This window comes from Sapajus apella, unplaced genomic scaffold (assembly GCF_009761245.1).
Source record: "Sapajus apella isolate SASKATOON/1434 unplaced genomic scaffold, GSC_monkey_1.0 scaffold119, whole genome shotgun sequence".
In the NCBI taxonomy this organism is placed as follows: Eukaryota; Metazoa; Chordata; class Mammalia; order Primates; family Cebidae; genus Sapajus; species Sapajus apella.
Genome location: NW_022437059.1, coordinates 1,929,194 through 1,946,046, shown reverse-complemented (window position 1 = coordinate 1,946,046; position 16,853 = coordinate 1,929,194). Strand labels below are relative to the sequence as shown.

The window sequence follows — 16,853 nt, the reverse complement described above, 5'->3', positions numbered from 1 at the left end:
TATATATTTTATATTTTTTGATTATTTATTTACCATTTGTTCAGATTATTTTTATTTTTATTTCATGATTATTATTTTTTGAGTCTCTCTGTGTCGCCAGGCTGGAGTGCAACGGTGTGATCTCGGCTCACTGCAACCCCTGCCTCCCGGGTTCAAGGGATTCTCCTGCCTCAGCCTCCTGAGTAGCTGAGACTACAGGAGTGCGCTACCACGCCCGGCTAGTTTTTGTGTTTTTAGTAGAGACAGGGTTTCACCGTATTGGCCAAGATGGTCTTGATCTGATCTGCCTACCTTAGCCTCCCAAAGTGCTGGGATTACAGGCATGAGCCACCACACCCAGCCGAGACCATTATTTATAATGGTTAATTTTTAATATTATAGTTAATTATTAAGTATTGATTGACCAAATATTAAAGATAGATACTGTACTAATAGTTGCAAGAACACAACAGGACTATGAATAAACAACTATCCCAAGTTTCTTACATTTGTATTGTAGCAATCAAAAGTACTGCCTTTTCGTATGGTGCTTGTGGGTTAAAGACTGTGTTTAAACCAACTCAGAGTCTTGTTCTTCTCTTTCCCAGAGCCTAGGACAGTGCTTGGTTCACAAGAGATAATCGGTAAATATTTGTGGTTCAATTAGTAATATTCAAAGAAAATTGCATTAGCAGCTTTGAGAGCACTGATATAAGTGGTGACAGAGGGCAGTCCCAGTCTGCTCTTCCTTTCCCCACTTCCCACATGCTTTTAGCCATCTCCTATATCCCTATTATCTCTTTAGTCCATTGCCAACCTGTTTTCAAGAATAGGTCATGTACACCAGTTAATAAAACAGGAGTGAGGAGCTGAAAATAGAAAACCATACCTTTCCCCCACCCCCAAGACCACATGTGCCAGAAATGATGTGGACACACAGAGAGGACTGGCAGACCCTAAAGAAGAGAAATCGGGGTGGTGGGGAGCTGGGCAGAACAGAGAGTTCTCTTAATTTCACAGATGAAGGAAAACCATCATCTCCTTGGTAAGGAAGGATTGGAATTTCACAGTACAATATTCTCAAGGCTAAGTCAGGTGTGCTCATGAGAACGCTGTTCATGTGACTCCTTATGAAACTCCAATTTTGCGCTGGTTCTCCATGCCGGGGCAACAAAGTGCAGTGATGTCTAGTAACCCTCATGACACTTCCCAATCTAGGTCAGCTCCTGGGACAGCTCCTCTTTCCTCACAGGTCCTATACTGAACCATTTATTCTGACATTATGAGAATGTGGGCTTTTAACATGAGTATGTGTCCACTGATCCTACTTTAGGGCACACAGGTGCCTAGGCAAGGCTAAGTAGCCTTTGGATGCGAGCTGACCTCCTCTCAGGGTGCTTCTCTGAGGTGTGACCCTGTAAGCTATTTGCTTTCCTGTCACTTATGATTTCCCATTTAAAAGAGGAACACGAATGTGGATTAAGCAAGATTAAATTAATTATTCAGTTTTTAAAAGGAAGAAATAAAAACTGATTATCCTAGCCAAAAAATAAAAAGTTTACACCTAGTCAACAAAACTATCAAGAAAGAACCAATATGTCTTGTTCAAGGGCCCACAGCTGGTAACTGACCAAGTGGGAATTGGAGCCAAGTCTGCCTGTATCCAAAGCCCACACTCTTAGCCTCTGCACTGTAAGGCTGCTTTTTAAAGATGGTTCCAGGAAAGTCCAGAAAAGCACAGGGAGAAATTCCAGGGCAGAGCACACCAGGGACACAAGGACAGCTAGGGATGGTTCTGCTGCCAGCAGGGTGTGGGGATGCGGGCAGCCAGTCCGGGTTTGACCAGGGCACCCTGGGCGGGCAGCCTCGCTGAGTTTCCTCCCCGTGGACTCCAGTCTTTGGGCTGCCATCACCTGTTCTCTGTCCTCTTGGATCCCACACTGCAGATACCTGAAGAATGGAAAACCACTGTGATTTTCTTATGACCCCGAGGGAGGCCACAGCGCAGGCGTCCTGTGTGCCTTGCGGCATCCACAAGGATCCGAGCTGACAGGGTCGGTGCTGGAGTCTTAACTGCTAAGTCCTTAGGACCTCTTTCTTGTGAGTGATTGGAAATTTCTTTGCAATAAGCACCCTAAGATTTGGTGATATTAAAAAATATTAATAATAACAAACTGTAAGTAATGGATCTATTAACAGGCAATGTGACTAAACATCTACAGTTATAGAGAGCTCATGGTCTCTGGGGCAAACTATTTTGTCTTCTGTTGTTTTTGTTTTTCTCATAATCGCTTTAAAATTGTTTTCTTATATAGTCATTCCTTATCGTACATGGATACTCAGTTCCTGCCTATGTTAAAAATTTGCTCTCTTTATTTGGTTGAAAAAAATCTGCATATCAGTGGAGGGACCCTCAAAGTTCAAACCTGTGTCAACTGTAGTTTCCTTACGTAGGTGGTCTTCCCTCCTCAGAAATCCCACAGAACAATTTTATTTTAAATGCCTGAAGACTGTGCTTATGTTCCCTCAACCCCAAGTCCTGCATCTATTTATCATGTGACATAATGTTGAGCTTCCCCTCCATCTTGGTCACCGTCAGGGATGGAGAAGGGACACAGTGAGAGCAAGAAAAGGGAATCAAAGAGATTATTGACAGGTGTTTGCAGGTGTACACAGGAAAGAGCAACCCAACCCACCAGAACCCCATGCTCTAGATCAATTGCTTAAAAACATTGGCCTAGGAGAGGCCCAGTAATTCTGTAACCGTCTCAGAATGTCAGTCCCAGCCACCAGAAAACACAATGTTGACAAGGAATAGAGCCAAGAGATGGCATTTCCGGTGAGTCTAAAGACTCGGTGATGTTCTGTCTCATAATGCGATCATTAACGCATTCATTTGTTGAGTCAGCAATCATTTATTGCATACTAAGCACTTGATGTATACGGTGAAGCAATTTGGATGCTTTTCTACTCTCACGGAGCCCATTAATAATTGACATACACTACTGCTTATCCAAGGGGTTTCACCTTGATGCCAAACCAGGGGGACACGAAGTCTGCCCTTCATGAAAGGGCCTCTCACAGTGTCTTCCAGCTTCTGCTGTGTGTCATATATTGGCGTCCTCCAGACAGGTATCTGTTTCCGCACAGCTTTGGGCTTCCCCAACCTGTGGCTTCATTCCAGCTCCCTCTTCTGGGCAGTCCTCTTCTTGATGACTTCTTCTCAATTCCCTAAACTCCTCAGCATCTGAAACTTCCTCCTTCACTCTCTTCCCATACCATAGCTTGTGCCTGCTCATCGCCCAGAGCAGGTTCTCTGAAACCTCAAGCACGTCTCTCCAAATCTCTGAACAACTTCCCATATCGTGAATTTTCTAACACTCTCCTTTTCCCCAGCACTTCCTCACTGAGGTTCCCTTTCCCAGAACTTATTTCTGTTTTCACTTGTCATCAGCCTACGTCCTGATCTTCTCTAGCCTCATCTACCCCTTGGGTGGGTCCCTCAGCTTGAACTCTGTGGCTTTATGAGCCTTTCACACCAGCCTTCTGACTGCAGCCTGAGAAGATCCCACAACTGGGCATGTGGATGCTGCTTACAAATGGAAGTTTTTCTACCCGATGCTGGAAATAGATAGTTTACTTGTCTTCTTTTAGTGGTTATTTCAGACCTTTACCACTTTTTAGAAGCTCCCAGCCAATACAGCCTCCTTGCTCACGTTAAGTAACTTTTATCCCCCGAACACAGTCGCTTTCAGGTAGGTTCTTCTGCCTTCTATTTAAGTCCTCCTCTGCTCTCACTGGTGCAGTGGTCTTTTAATGGGTCTTCATGATCCATTACTGGTCTTCTCCATTCCAATTCCTCTTCAGTGCAGCAGCCAAAATACACACCTCTTATGTGTAACACCCTCCCGTGGCTTCCTGTGTCCTATGGGATAATATCCTTCCTGGCTGAAAAGCTTCCTTTTCCTTTCTTCATGTTCTCTCACCCGTTAATAAAATACTATATTGGGGGAAAAGTTTTCTTTTTCTTCCCCATCTTCCTTCATTCAATTTTCCACATGGAATGGGGAAAAATATATTTCTGAATCATGAAGACTGTTTTGGCTAATGGGTTTGTCCGCCCTTAGGCCACACAAAGTCTTTTCTTTGCCGAGTGTAAACTCAGTCGTGCACATCTGGCTCCTAAAGAAAGAAGGTGCTATAATCCCAGCACTTTGGGAGGCCGAGGTGGGTGGATCACGAGGTCAAGAGATCGAGACCATCCTGGTCAACATGGTGAAACCCCGTCTCTACTAAAACTACAAAAATTAGCTGGGCATAGTGGTGCAGCCTGTAATCCCAGCTACTCGGGAAGCTGAGGCAGAAGAACTGCTTGAACCCAGAAGGTGGAGATTGTGGTGAGCTGAGATCACGCCATTGCACTCCAGCCTGGGTAACAAGAGTGAAATTCTGTCCCCCCCCCAAAAAAAAGAAATAAGAAAGAAAGAAAAGAAAAGAAAAGAAAAGAAAGAAAGAAGAAAGAAGGAAGGAAAGAAAAAAGAAAATAAAGAAAGAAAGAAAGAAAGAAAGAAAGAAAGAAAGAAAGAAAGGAGAAAGAAAGAAAGAAAGAAAATGCATAGCATCTTGGATCCCAGTGGCAGTCCAATATAGCTTCATCAACAGTAAAGCTGATATTTCTGTACCTGTTACTGTGTCATTTCAGAATCTAGAGAGGGAAGGATGTGAATAGTTGGCATTTACAAACCCATTCATAATAGACACTCTCTTATCTGGCTCTTGTTGCCACTTGCGTATCATCTAGTGTCTTTACTTTTCAACATCAATAACCCCTGGTCCCTGATCACCAAGCAGGCTGTGATCCAGTCATTCCAGACGACCTGTGGTTCCTTAAATAAGCAATGCTGTTTCACTCGTCTGCATATGCATAGCAAAATCTTTTCCTATTTTGATTCTCCACATAACTCATCCTAAACTCCTGCTCAAGTATCATCATTGCTGTGGAGTCTTCACTGATTGGCTCCAAACAGAGTAGCCGTTTCGCCCAAAGTTTTAATTCTTTTTATTTCTTCTTTTTTTTTTAAGAGATGGGATCTCACTCTGTCACTCAGGCTAAGTGCAGCGGCCTGATCATAGCTCACTACAGCCTCAGACTCCTGGGCTCAAGCAATCCTCCCACCTCAGCCTCCCGATGTGCTGGGATTACAGATATGAGCCACCTCAACTGGCTTCCAAAGTTCCTTACACTTTTCTCTCTTAACAGCAGTTTCCACATGCTATTGCAATTACTAGACCGTATACTTTTACAGCACAAAACTATCCCTTGTTCCTTCATGTACTGAATCCACCCATCACATTGCCTGGCATTCATGAGTGCTTAAAAACTTTTCATTGAATACAATATTAAGTAAACAAAGAAACGCAGGATTAAAAATGAATGCCAACAATGAAACAAGCCTTCTGCTGAGTGACCTGAATACTACAAAGAAGCAAAGATGTCTCGCTGTAGAGGAACGATGACTCTGCTTGGAATGCAGGAATTATGTTAGCATATGAAACTGATTGCTTGATGGCGTAGAATAGCTCATGAAGCATAGGAGTGCTTAATAATAAAGCAAGGCAGAGGGGCCTGAGAGGGTCTTCCTGCTCAATCTCTGTCCATCATACCTGAGACCTACAGGCAACCTGAGTTCAGTGATCATAATGTCCCTCACCTCAGGGATATATTTCCACCCAGCTTCCTAAGATGGGTATACACCAGCACAAGCTGAGAAGAAGAACAGATCTGTGTCTTGGGCCCCCTGCTTAGCACTGAGAAAGCTGGTTTGAAGCCAATAAAGCTGGGCCCAAATGCAGAAATTGGCACCTTGACACTGCATTATGGTTTATGGGATGTGCCTCCAAGGGCAACTCTGCACTTATCCTATGGCCTCTGGCTTCCATATTTTCTAGGCACTTCCTTCTGGAGTAAAGGAATCAAAACTGGCCTACTTCCCCTGCCAACCATCCTTGGAGACTAAGTACTGCCTTGTCTTCTACTGAGAGATGACCGTATTTTCAGCACCTGCCTTTCCTTATGGTAGGCCTTTCCTTTGTTTACCTAGCAAAGGGGCTGAAGCAGAGATGGCTGGAGCTGGACTTACAGCAGAACCAAGTCATGATAGCCTGCTTTTGTTTCATTGTCAGCATCTTTCTGCCAGTTCTGGCCACCTCCTTTCCTCTGGAACGTGCTGATTTCAGCAAGTCCAGCTCTGTCAGTTCTGTCCCCGTGAGTCTGTTGGTTTCTGGTCATCTTATAATACTTTGACTGCACTCAGGACCTGTCTTTGTCCCTCCTCTTAACATACTTGCAGCCAAAACTAAATATTGCTGCTTGGGGGCCTCCTTCTAGCCTTAGATTTCAGCTCATCGTCTTCAGCTGCATTGGTCATGGCTCTTCTATTCTCTTTGATTCTCAGTGAGTATCTCTGCACCTGTTGGTTTAGGCTTCAGAATTTTCTAGAACTTTGATTAGGAGAACTGTCTCCCTGCCAACCTGGAACAGATTCAGATGTTTTTCAAGGATGAGCTTCTCCCTCCTTTCTACATCTGGTAACTATTCTAATCCTTAAAAAGCCACTGAACCCATGCCCATTTGTAATTCAGGTTATCAGGTTTTTTTCTATTTTATTATGTTTGTAATGACAGATTTATGATAGTTTATCCATTTCTCTTTTTACATAAGTTTTCCTAAATGTACTATTAGAAGACCAATGAATGGGCACTGGGTAGAAGCAAGTAGAGCCAGGAAAGGAAGTAGAACTGCAAACACTATCGCGTTTCATTGATCGCGTTGTCTGTTTTCCTCTTAAAGATGTTTCATACAATGTTTTTCTAGTTTTCTTCAGTTTCTCATTGCTTAGAGTAATCTAGAGGTTAACCTAGTGAATCTGGTGATTGTGGAGCCAAAGAGACCTGGTTTTCCATCCTCCCTTTTTGATTTCTTAGCTGTCTGAATTTGTATATTATCATACCTCACTGAAATCTTGCTCTCTCATCTATGAAGTGAGGATAATATTACATTCCTCAGAGATTTGTGGGAGTATTTTTTTCTTACAAGATAACTAATATAAAGCATCTAACAATGCCTGGCAAATCCCTATCCTAATCAATCACCTCCACTTTTACGTCTTGATAATCTAGTGCATCACCGAAGCCCACGCAAGCCTCTCAATAGGACACTTTTGTGTTCAGTGTAAGGTACTGACCACGTCTTAAACATCATGCATCCCCCACAGCATCCACAGCGAGTCCTGCCCTTCATGGGTGTACTACTGGGCCTTCCAGGCTCATCTGCACTTCCACCTCCTTCCTGAAGCCTTTCTGGTCTATGCCTTTTGCAGTTACCCAACCTACTGCAGAGCTTCCAAGTCGCTTCCTGGCGATATCACTTTTGTACCTGCATATCAGGCTTGGAATGCTCACTTTCCTTCACAAGTACACATATTGGGGTGAGGTTAATACATTATTCCCATATGTGTAATATAACCTTAAGTTTTAGACAGCTGAAAAGAAGGCCTCACTGAGTCTGAGAGTGGCCACATTCTGAAGATTAAGGGAAGGAGGCTAATGAGAAGTTATTTGGAAACCAAGAAAAAAAACTATTGCAGGATAAACCACTGAACTACTTGAATCTGCCTGAAAAGCTGTGGGCCAGAGGTCCAAAGATATTTGCTCCTTTTGAAAACTCCTATAAGATGGGGGTGGTAGGTGAGTTTTGCAGCTGAAAACACTTAGACCTCAGGGATTCCTGGAGGTTATAGGGCTCGGGACTCTCTACAGCATTAGGAGGGAACTTATGGAGAGAGGAGTCCAAACATGGGGGAAGAAACCCCCATGTTTTAAAGGTAGGCTGGCATTGGAATCTGGAGGTTTGGAACTACATGTAGAGCTACTTTCTGAGCTGTTCATCTAAATCAGCTAAAAGAGCCTGCAAGCTGATAATGATGTTTACTTTTTAAATGGTAGGAAAAAAACAGAAAAAAAAAAACAATCTTTTATGCCACATGAAAATGACAAGAAATTTAAATTTCAGTGACTAATAACTAAAGGTTTATTGGGACATAGCCATACTCATTTGCGTACATATATGTGGCTGTTCTCATGCTACAGTGGCAGAGCTGAGTGGTTGCAACAGAGACTGTATGGCCTACAAAGCCGAAAATATTACTGTCTGGCCCTTTACAGTAAGAGTTTGCTTATTGGTCTAAATGCTGTGCCAATGCACACAGGTGAATCCTGCGCCTTTCCCCTGCCTTTGGCACTGCCCGCCATGGCATCTTTACCTTCCTTGACCAGTGCATCTTCCCAGTGGCCTCCAGCACTCTTTTCTGTTAAGCCAAGAGCCTGCCTCACCACACTTTTACCTCAGGCAGTAATAATCATTCAATCTAATTGACTGTAATAGAAAACCAATCTCTCCACCATCACGTGTGAAGGAAACAGGCTGAACCAGTTAGCTGTGGTAGAATTGGTCTCTGTGGTTCCCAGCCAGTGTCCCTGCGTCCTTGGAGTCTGGTCATCCCAGGAGAAGAAGGTCCCAACAGGACTGACCTTGGAGGCTCTGCGTCAACCACTCTGTCTCACATGGCTCTGTGAAGGCCTTCTAGAGGTCGTGTTCTTTGAATACAGCCTTGGAAATTGACCTCACTCATTTCCTTCTTTCTTCCCCAGCCATTTGCATCAGACCTGGATTCCTAGGTAAGATTTTTTGGGATTTCTGAGAGGGAGGCCTCCAAGCTCAGGAGAGGGGAAAATTTGAAGCTTCTTGAGCCACAGAGAAAGACTGGTTCAAAACAGGCCCAGCAGACTTCCTTTCTGGCTTCCTGTCTCACCCATTCAGTCTCGTGTGGGCAGATTGCCACCTCCAGAATTTAGAAGGGTTTTGGGTGGTTTACCCTGACAGGACACCTCTCCCCATTTGGTTTCTGTGGTCACTCAGCCAGCATCCCAGTAATAACTAGGTTCATTTTAGGTCTAGAATGCACTTCACCGCCTTATGAGCATACCTGAAAAATGAGCTTCCTTTTGGTTTCTTCTCGTTGGTTTCCAGCATACCCGGGTCTCCCTGCCAGGCTTAACGGTATTTTTGAATTGAAATGCATTGTTGCTTGTAGCACATAGCTTGGCCGGCAGCGTAGAGGCTGGATTTCCTGCTCAGGGAGAGGAGATGGAGGCTGGTTGCGGATTATCAGTTTCTTGTACATTAATCCCCCTAGTCTCCCCTTCTGCTTGATCGTATAGACTTTACCAGAGAGGGACAGCTACAAACATTGCTATTGGTGTGGAGAATCCTATACCCTGATGGATGCAACTTGGTTCCTTAAGAAATGCTGCTCCCGGGTTCTCATCTTGACATTCAGATTATTCTTTTCTCTTGTTTATCGATGTTCCCTGAGTTCACTAAAAAAAAGCCAGAAACGTAGTATGCACCTAACAAATTGTTTGCTGTCTGAGAGGCTCTTTTCTGGTCTCCCTCTCCAGCCATCTCTACCCTCCTTGCATGTCTTGGTGGGAGGAAGAGAGTTTCTGTTAGTTTTTCCTTTTTTTTTTCTTTTTCATTTCTTTCTTTCTTTTTGAGATGGAGTCTTGCTCTGTTGCTCAAGCTGGGTTCAAGCGATTTCTGACTAATTTTTGTATTTTTTTTTTTTTCATAGAGACAGGATTTCACCATGTCTTTATGTTTCCAGGCTGGTCTCGAACTCCTGACCTCAAGTGATCCACTCGCCTTGGCCTCCCAAAGTGCTGGGATTACAGGCATGAGCCACCACGCCCCATCTCTGTTAGTCTTTTCTATTTCCAGAGTTCTAGTCATGAAACTGAACCAAGTCCTAGATTTCTCACAACTTATCTGGAAGCTCTATGGATCCTCTCTTCTGCTTCTAGTCCCTAGAATTAGACTATACTCTTGGGGCTCTCAGACTCTGACTCTTCCCTTTTCCAGTGCTCTGTATTTCTTCTGAGCTGGGCGCTTGAACAAGGAACAATTTCATAGGAAGCAGCAAGGATGGGCATGATGGGCCACTGATAGTGAGAGAGAGTTAAGTTGTTCAGCGTAAATTATAGACACTCTGCCTCAATCTGGCTGCCATGGAGAGACACAGAGTCATGAAGGAGAAAAACACAACAGATATTCTCTTTACACCTCTGTTCTGGCCTGGGGCTTCCACTTTTGGGCAGTGTAGTCATAGGGCCACCACTTTGATCATAAAATCTACCCCATTATTTCACAGATGAGGAAAATTGATGGAGTACATGTCTCCAGACCCTCTGAGCTCCTCTCAGGTCTCTAGCTAACAACCTGTCTCTTTGCAGAGTCTCCATCTAGAGTGTGGCTGGTGGGGGGCCCCCACCGCTGTGAAGGGTGGGTGGAGGTGGAACAGAAAGGCCAGTGGGGTGCTGTGTGTGATGATGGCTGGGACAAAAAAGAGGTGGCTGTGTTGTGCCGGCAGCTGGGCTGTGGAGATGCCAATGGAACCCCCAGCGGTTATTTATATGAGCCACCAGCAGATAAAAAACAAGAGGTCCTCATCCAAGAGATCAGGGGCACAGGAACAGAAGATACATTGGCTCAATGTGAGCAAGAAGCAGCTTATGATTGTTCACATGATGAGGATGCCGGGGCCTCGTGTGAGAGTGGGCATATGACGGGGCTCCGGGACCATTTGCCAGCTGCCATACCCATCGTGGCCACGCGCATTGGTCTTCATTCCCCACCATAGACTTTCACATGATGGCTAATTGGTACTTCGCCCCCGCATCTCATACTTTATCAGTTGTTAGTGCTGGAGATAAACAACATTCTCACTTAGAACTGCGACTCCAACTTGGTTGAGCAAATGCTTTTCATCTTAGTTTCAATCTATATGAGAACCTGTTTCACTTATTTACACTCATGCAACATGCACACCACTAAACATCTGTTGAATAGAGTATCCTGTATCTAAAGCTGGGCATGGAGTTATGGCGAAAGAAATGAGCTCACAAAGTATAATGTAAGCTTTTTACAAAAAAGTTTCAATTTTCCAGAAGTTTATTTTCTAGTCAGGTAGACAAGAGATACTCACAGGAAACTAACACAATCTAACAGAGAGGTGGATAGTCGAGAGAGAGACCCAGAGACAAATAGATCTGTGTTCCTTTAATTCTCTCCATATACTTGCTTTCTACGTATGAATAGTCTCTTCTCTTTTGTCCATTAGACAGTGATGTGACTGAGGAGCTAGTCCATGTCCCCTCTTTCTTTGTCTCCCCACAGAATTTGCTTCTACAAAAACAGTCACTGTTTGCCGTGATACTGAAGACTCAGTCCTATTTTTTAGAAAGACTGAGGGCTGGGAACATTAATCTGAGATATTTAGTTTCCAATGCCAACAATGAACCAAAAAGCGTTTGGTATTGAACATATCTTGTATGTTATGATTGTATTTATTTTTAAAAATCTACACAAGATCTCTTGTGAGGAAAAAACGACAAGTTGGACGTGAAAACAATTTGAAAAATTAAAATGCTACAGAAATGATAATGATTCAGCTTGGAATTTGGAAACTACATTTTCTTCATTGATTCACTCATTCATTCTTTCCTCAGGCATCTAGGAGGCAGTGTTAAGCACTTTAGCATGCCTTGCACTGAACACGAACTGAGAGATGTATCCATTGGCTCCCCTTTACTGAGAAGACCATGTTCTGGCAGGGAACAGACACATTCTCTTTCTTTCTCTCCAGACCCAGAAAGCTCTTTCTCCCCAGTCCCAGAGAATGTCAGGCTGGCTGACGGCCCTGGGCACTGCAAGGGACGCGTGGAAGTGAAGCACCAGGACCAGTGGTATAGCATGTGCCAGGCAGGCTGGAGCCTCCGGGCCGCAAAGGTGGTGTGCCGGCAGCTGGGATGTGGGAGGGCTGTACTGACACAGAAACGCTGCCACAAGCCTGCCCAGGGCCAAAGACCCATCTGGCTGAGCCACATGTCATGCTCAGGACGAGAAGCAACTCTTCAGGATTGCCTTTCTGGGCCTTGGGGGAGTAACAGCTGCAACCATGATGAAGACACATGGGTCGAGTGTGAAGGTAATGCCGGGGCGTCCAGGGGCTAGGTTTATTCATAGATTTAAGGAATCTCATTCAAACCGTATTTACAAAGAGCTACTCATGCACCAAAGGACCATTGCAAACTTCTTTAATTGCACAAACAATTCTTTTTTTAAAATGGAGATAACACTCGCCTTTGTATCTGACAATGCTTTAAATATTAAGTACTATATTAATATTAACTCTTAATTATTTTGAATTCTATATTGCACGAACAAGGTGCATCTTTCCATGTATCTGTTAAGTTCGTCAATTTTTAAAACTTACTAGAATGTCATTTATAAATGTTAGATTTATAAAATAGATGAGGAAGTGAAAAGATCCTTGTGAGGGAAACCAAACCTGATGGAGAGCTAGAGAAGGAGTTCTAATCACAGAAACACGTGTAGAGAGTTTCAAGTGTGCTGATGGGGTTTGGTGAGGATACAGGTAATCTTCTTGGCCAGGTACAGTGGCTCACGTCTATAATATCAGCACTTTGGGAAGCCGAGGTGGGGGGAGCACCTGAGCCCATGAGTTTGAGACTAGCCTGAGCAACATGTAGAAAACCCTATCTCCTAAAAAAAAAAATGCTGAGCTTGGTGGCATGCACCTGTAGTCCCAGCTACTCAGGAGGCTGAGGTGGGAAGATCACTGAGGCTCTCGAGGTCGAGGCTGCAGTGGGCAGTAACCACACCACTGCACTCCAGCCTGGGCAACAGAGTGAGACCATGTCTCAAAACAAACAAAAAATACAAAATGAAAAAAAATTAAAAATAAATGATTTTATTTTTTCTCCTCTCCCTTCCTCTCTCCAATCCCTGACTTACTCCCCCATCCTGCAGATGCCTTTGCCTTAAGACTAGTAGGAGGGGACAAGTTATGCTCTGGGCGACTGGAGGTGCTGCACAAGGGCGTATGGGGCTCTGTCTGTGACGATGGCTGGGGAGCAAAGGAGGACCAGGTGGTATGCCAGCAACTGGGCTGTGGGCAGTCCCTCTCTCCCTCCTTCAAAGACCGGAAAAGCCATGGCCCTGGGGTTGGCCGCATCTGGCTGGATGACGTTCGTTGCTCAGGAGAGGAGCAGTCCCTGGAGCAGTGCCAGCACAGATTTTGGGGATATCACGACTGCACCCACCAGGAAGATGTGGCTGTCATCTGCTCAGGTAAGTCCTACAGATGGAGTTCATGAGGCCTGGCAAGGAGGATGATAAAGGAAGAGGAAATGATGGGGGTGTCGTCTGGGGAAAAGGGAATTTCCATGAGCTCCATGAAGCTGCTCATAGTCATCACCTGCTCTGTAAGTACTTCCAGGCATATGGCGGGAAGTCCAGGCCGTGTGGCAGGTTTTATTCCTGGAGTCAGTGGGTAGAGGTAGGGCTGACACTATACAGGTGTTGAGTGTGAGAATCTACAGATATTGAATGTAAAAACAAGAGGTTTTCCTCTTTTTTGTGTAGCAGAGCAGTGTCCTATAATCCTAGACCTTTTATGACACTTAAAAAATGATGTTGCATCCTCTGATTGCCCCAATAAAAATCTTTGTTTTCCATCCCTATACAAAAATTATTTGAGCAACATCTTTATATTAAACATAAAGTGAGAGTTGGAGAAAATAAGCAACTCTTCAAAATCATTAAAATTGCTTTCAAATCATATAGCAGAACCATAACAGTCTCTACTCTCAACCCAAGGTTATTATCTTAGAAACAACCTTGAAACTCTAAGTTTAATCTGTGAAAGATGGTTCTACCTCATTCCTTTTGTCATCACCCCCAGATTTTAAATTAGTCTGTGACGGTGGGACTATGGTAGGGAGCTCTCTGAGAATGTCCGTGAGAGAGTCTCATCAGACAGATCACAATACCAGCCCTGAACTATAGACCTCTTCAGGAGATGGAAGGGAGAAGGAAAAAGCCCTGTCCCAATTTGGGTTAGAAAATGCAAGTGTAGCCCCTGGGTGGCCGACTCAAAAGAGCCACGGGCTTGAAGCCCAATTGTGTAATCAGCGTGGGGCTACTTGATTAAACCACTAATTTTGGAATTAGGTAAGAACTGATAGTTGACCGAGGAATGTGGGGAGCAGTTAGTGCCCAGAAAAGAATCAATTCAGCTGCGGGAGGCTAGGGTTTGAGCCCTGCTGCTGCTACTTTGAAGCTGTGTCATGTTCATCACCTAACTCCTCTGAACCTAGGTGTTTTCATGGGTGAAATGGAAAGACACTTGTCTGATTTACCTCAAAGACTTTGTGACTGTGTGAGAATAAGATATGTTAGCATCTGTCAGTACTGTTTGTGACTCACATGCAGCTAGATGAGTAAGTCCCTGGGATACTGCACTTGGTTCTGGCCTGGCTCACACCGGTGTGGGACCTGTGCACAGCTTAGCTCTTTTTCCTATGTTGGGATCCAGTCTTCTTCTTTAGCTGATGTGAGTTTCAATTGAATAATTCCTTCCTGGCCTACACCTATCCTTACTGCATTTTCCTCTTCTCTTTCCAGAATAGTATCCTGGCGTTCTCCATGCATGACCTGGCCCCAGTGGCCCTGCCTGCTCCCTGCTTGTTCTCCTGGGCTCTGATTATCCTTGTCCTCATGCTGGGCCTCAGGCTTGAGCCACTACCCCCTCATCTGCTCAGGAGTCTGAACACTGGGCTTATGCCTTGCTCTCAGGGCAGACATTCCCCATTGCTGCCTGTGGATGTGAGCTGTTGAGTTACTCTTGCTGGGGAAGATGAGCTTCCAGGCATCCTGTGCTCACCCTGACCCTTTGGCATTGGTTCTGGCCTCTCCTGCCTCTTCCCAAGCTGCCTGGAATCCTCAGGCCTGTCACTTTGACCAGAAGTACAGATCATTACTGAGGCAAGGTCTGTGTCTGCAAACAACAAGTAAGGAACGAAACAATGAAAGGAACATTTGAAAGGAAATGTGGGTAGACAGTTTCCTGAAACTTGGGGGAAAGCTTAGAATCATTCTGATTGAACTTCTTTTTTTTTTCTCAAGCTTAAGGTGACCACAACAGCAACACCGCACTGTTCTGCTGTTTCTTCATGTAGGTAGACTATTCTTTCAGGAGCAGAGGAGTGTCCTATAATCCTAGACCTTTGCATGACACTTACAAAACGATGTTTCATCCTCTGATTGCCCCAATACAAATTTGTGTTTTTCATCCCTATACAACCTGCTAACATGGTTGACATTTAACAAGAGGAATGTCAAAAAGATACTTTATTCAAAGAAAAATATATTGGTTACTGGGAAAAGGTCAAGAAAGAGGCAGAGAGAGGTCGGGGAGGGCTAAAGTCGTGTCTTATGCCAAGCAGAAAATATCATTTTCACTCTCTCAGCTGAGACTTTGGGGCCTGTAAGCCTGAGGCAAGATGGAATAATACTAAGGAGAGAATCAAGATTTGATTGTAAAAATAGACTTTAGACTCTGAGTCTAGGCTGAGTACTTCTCATATGGCTACATTTACACATTTACACTTCCCAAATAAATCAGATTTCGCAGTCTCAACAGTTGTGATAATGTTCTTTCTGCCCACGGAGAAGCAGCTGTGTCAGATTCTCTGCAGCAGTCTCTTAAACAGGGTTAGGTAGAAGAGAACCCTACAGCAAGCACATTCGGTTCAGGCCATGCTTGTCATGTTTACTCTGCATCATTCAGATATGAAATGTGAGACAGATTGCCTACAGAAAGAGCTAGACTCTTGAATACTGGCTGTGGGATCCTATGACTTATAATGACACTGAAGTGTGTTTCTGCATCCTAACCCACTGTTCCATTGTAGCTCAATTTGTTTAATAAATATTTAAAAGCTAGTAGGGGAAAATAGGTAGAGAAACCTAGCTTCAGAAAAGGCAAGAAAATGTTTTACCACGTGGATCAGAGAACAAGAAGAAGCCCTTCCCCAGAGATAGATGAGTAAGAATGAAACAGATGCTCAGAGGGGAACATAGATGAGACACACAGAAACCCCACAGAGTATTTTTGGTTTCTCATTCTTGTCTCTTCCTGGGGTCAAATGGTATTCCTGGCCCTGGGTTCTGTGACAAACTGCTGTATTGTACCTAATAATTTTTTTGAATTTATTGATTGACTTATCTTGTGTTTTATACTTCCAACCAAAAGAACCCCAGCCAATTTACTTATTTTAAATTCATAAAAGGGTAATTCATTAATTTTTTGTAAGGCTGAGTAGCTAAACCCGATTATTACTAATGAATAGACTCTCATTATGTTTATAAAATCAAGTTTATGGATCTGAAAAGATAAGGACCAGGGCCTATAAACAGAGGTATTACTCCAAGGTATTACTTTTGAGTGGCCCTGGTTGTACAAATGCCCTATCAGCTTCTTTTACACAGGTGACATTTAAAACTCTTGGCCTCCACATTAAAACACAGATCAATTAAAGGTCCAGTGAAGGTGGGTTATAGAAGACAGGCACATCAGAACTGAAAGCTGTCCACGTTTCCTGTTTCCCCTGTTGGAAAGGCTCTCTTCAACTTTGATACCTAGTGAAGTTTTAATTGTTTCTCTTTTAATTATTCTCAGTGTCTCATTTCTGTCTTAAAATGTAATTTAAATCAGGTCATAACCCTGCCAAAGGGCCTCTGAGAGCTTCTCATTGCACGTGAGTTAAATGCTAACTTTTTACTTTGACTTAAATGCCTGTGCACTATCTGGCCCCCGCCTACTCCTCCAACCTTATCTCACGCTACCCTCATCCTCTAACAACTCATTCTTGCCTAAAACACATCGCATTTA

At 43.9% G+C, this 16,853-nt stretch overlaps 1 protein-coding gene across 1 annotated transcript; it reads left to right on the top strand.

Annotated features, from left to right (window-relative positions):
• The first annotated feature begins 6,167 nt into the window (after positions 1-6,167).
• CD5L (CD5 molecule like) lies at positions 6,168-15,596 on the top strand. The gene is made up of 6 exons (XM_032260736.1): positions 6,168-6,433; positions 8,689-8,715; positions 10,330-10,650; positions 11,742-12,083; positions 12,929-13,249; positions 14,585-15,596. Exons 1-6 carry the CDS (start codon positions 6,406-6,408, stop codon positions 14,587-14,589), a joined length of 1,044 nt encoding a protein of 347 aa, XP_032116627.1. The 5' UTR covers positions 6,168-6,405; the 3' UTR covers positions 14,590-15,596.
• The last annotated feature ends 1,257 nt before the right edge of the window (positions 15,597-16,853 follow it).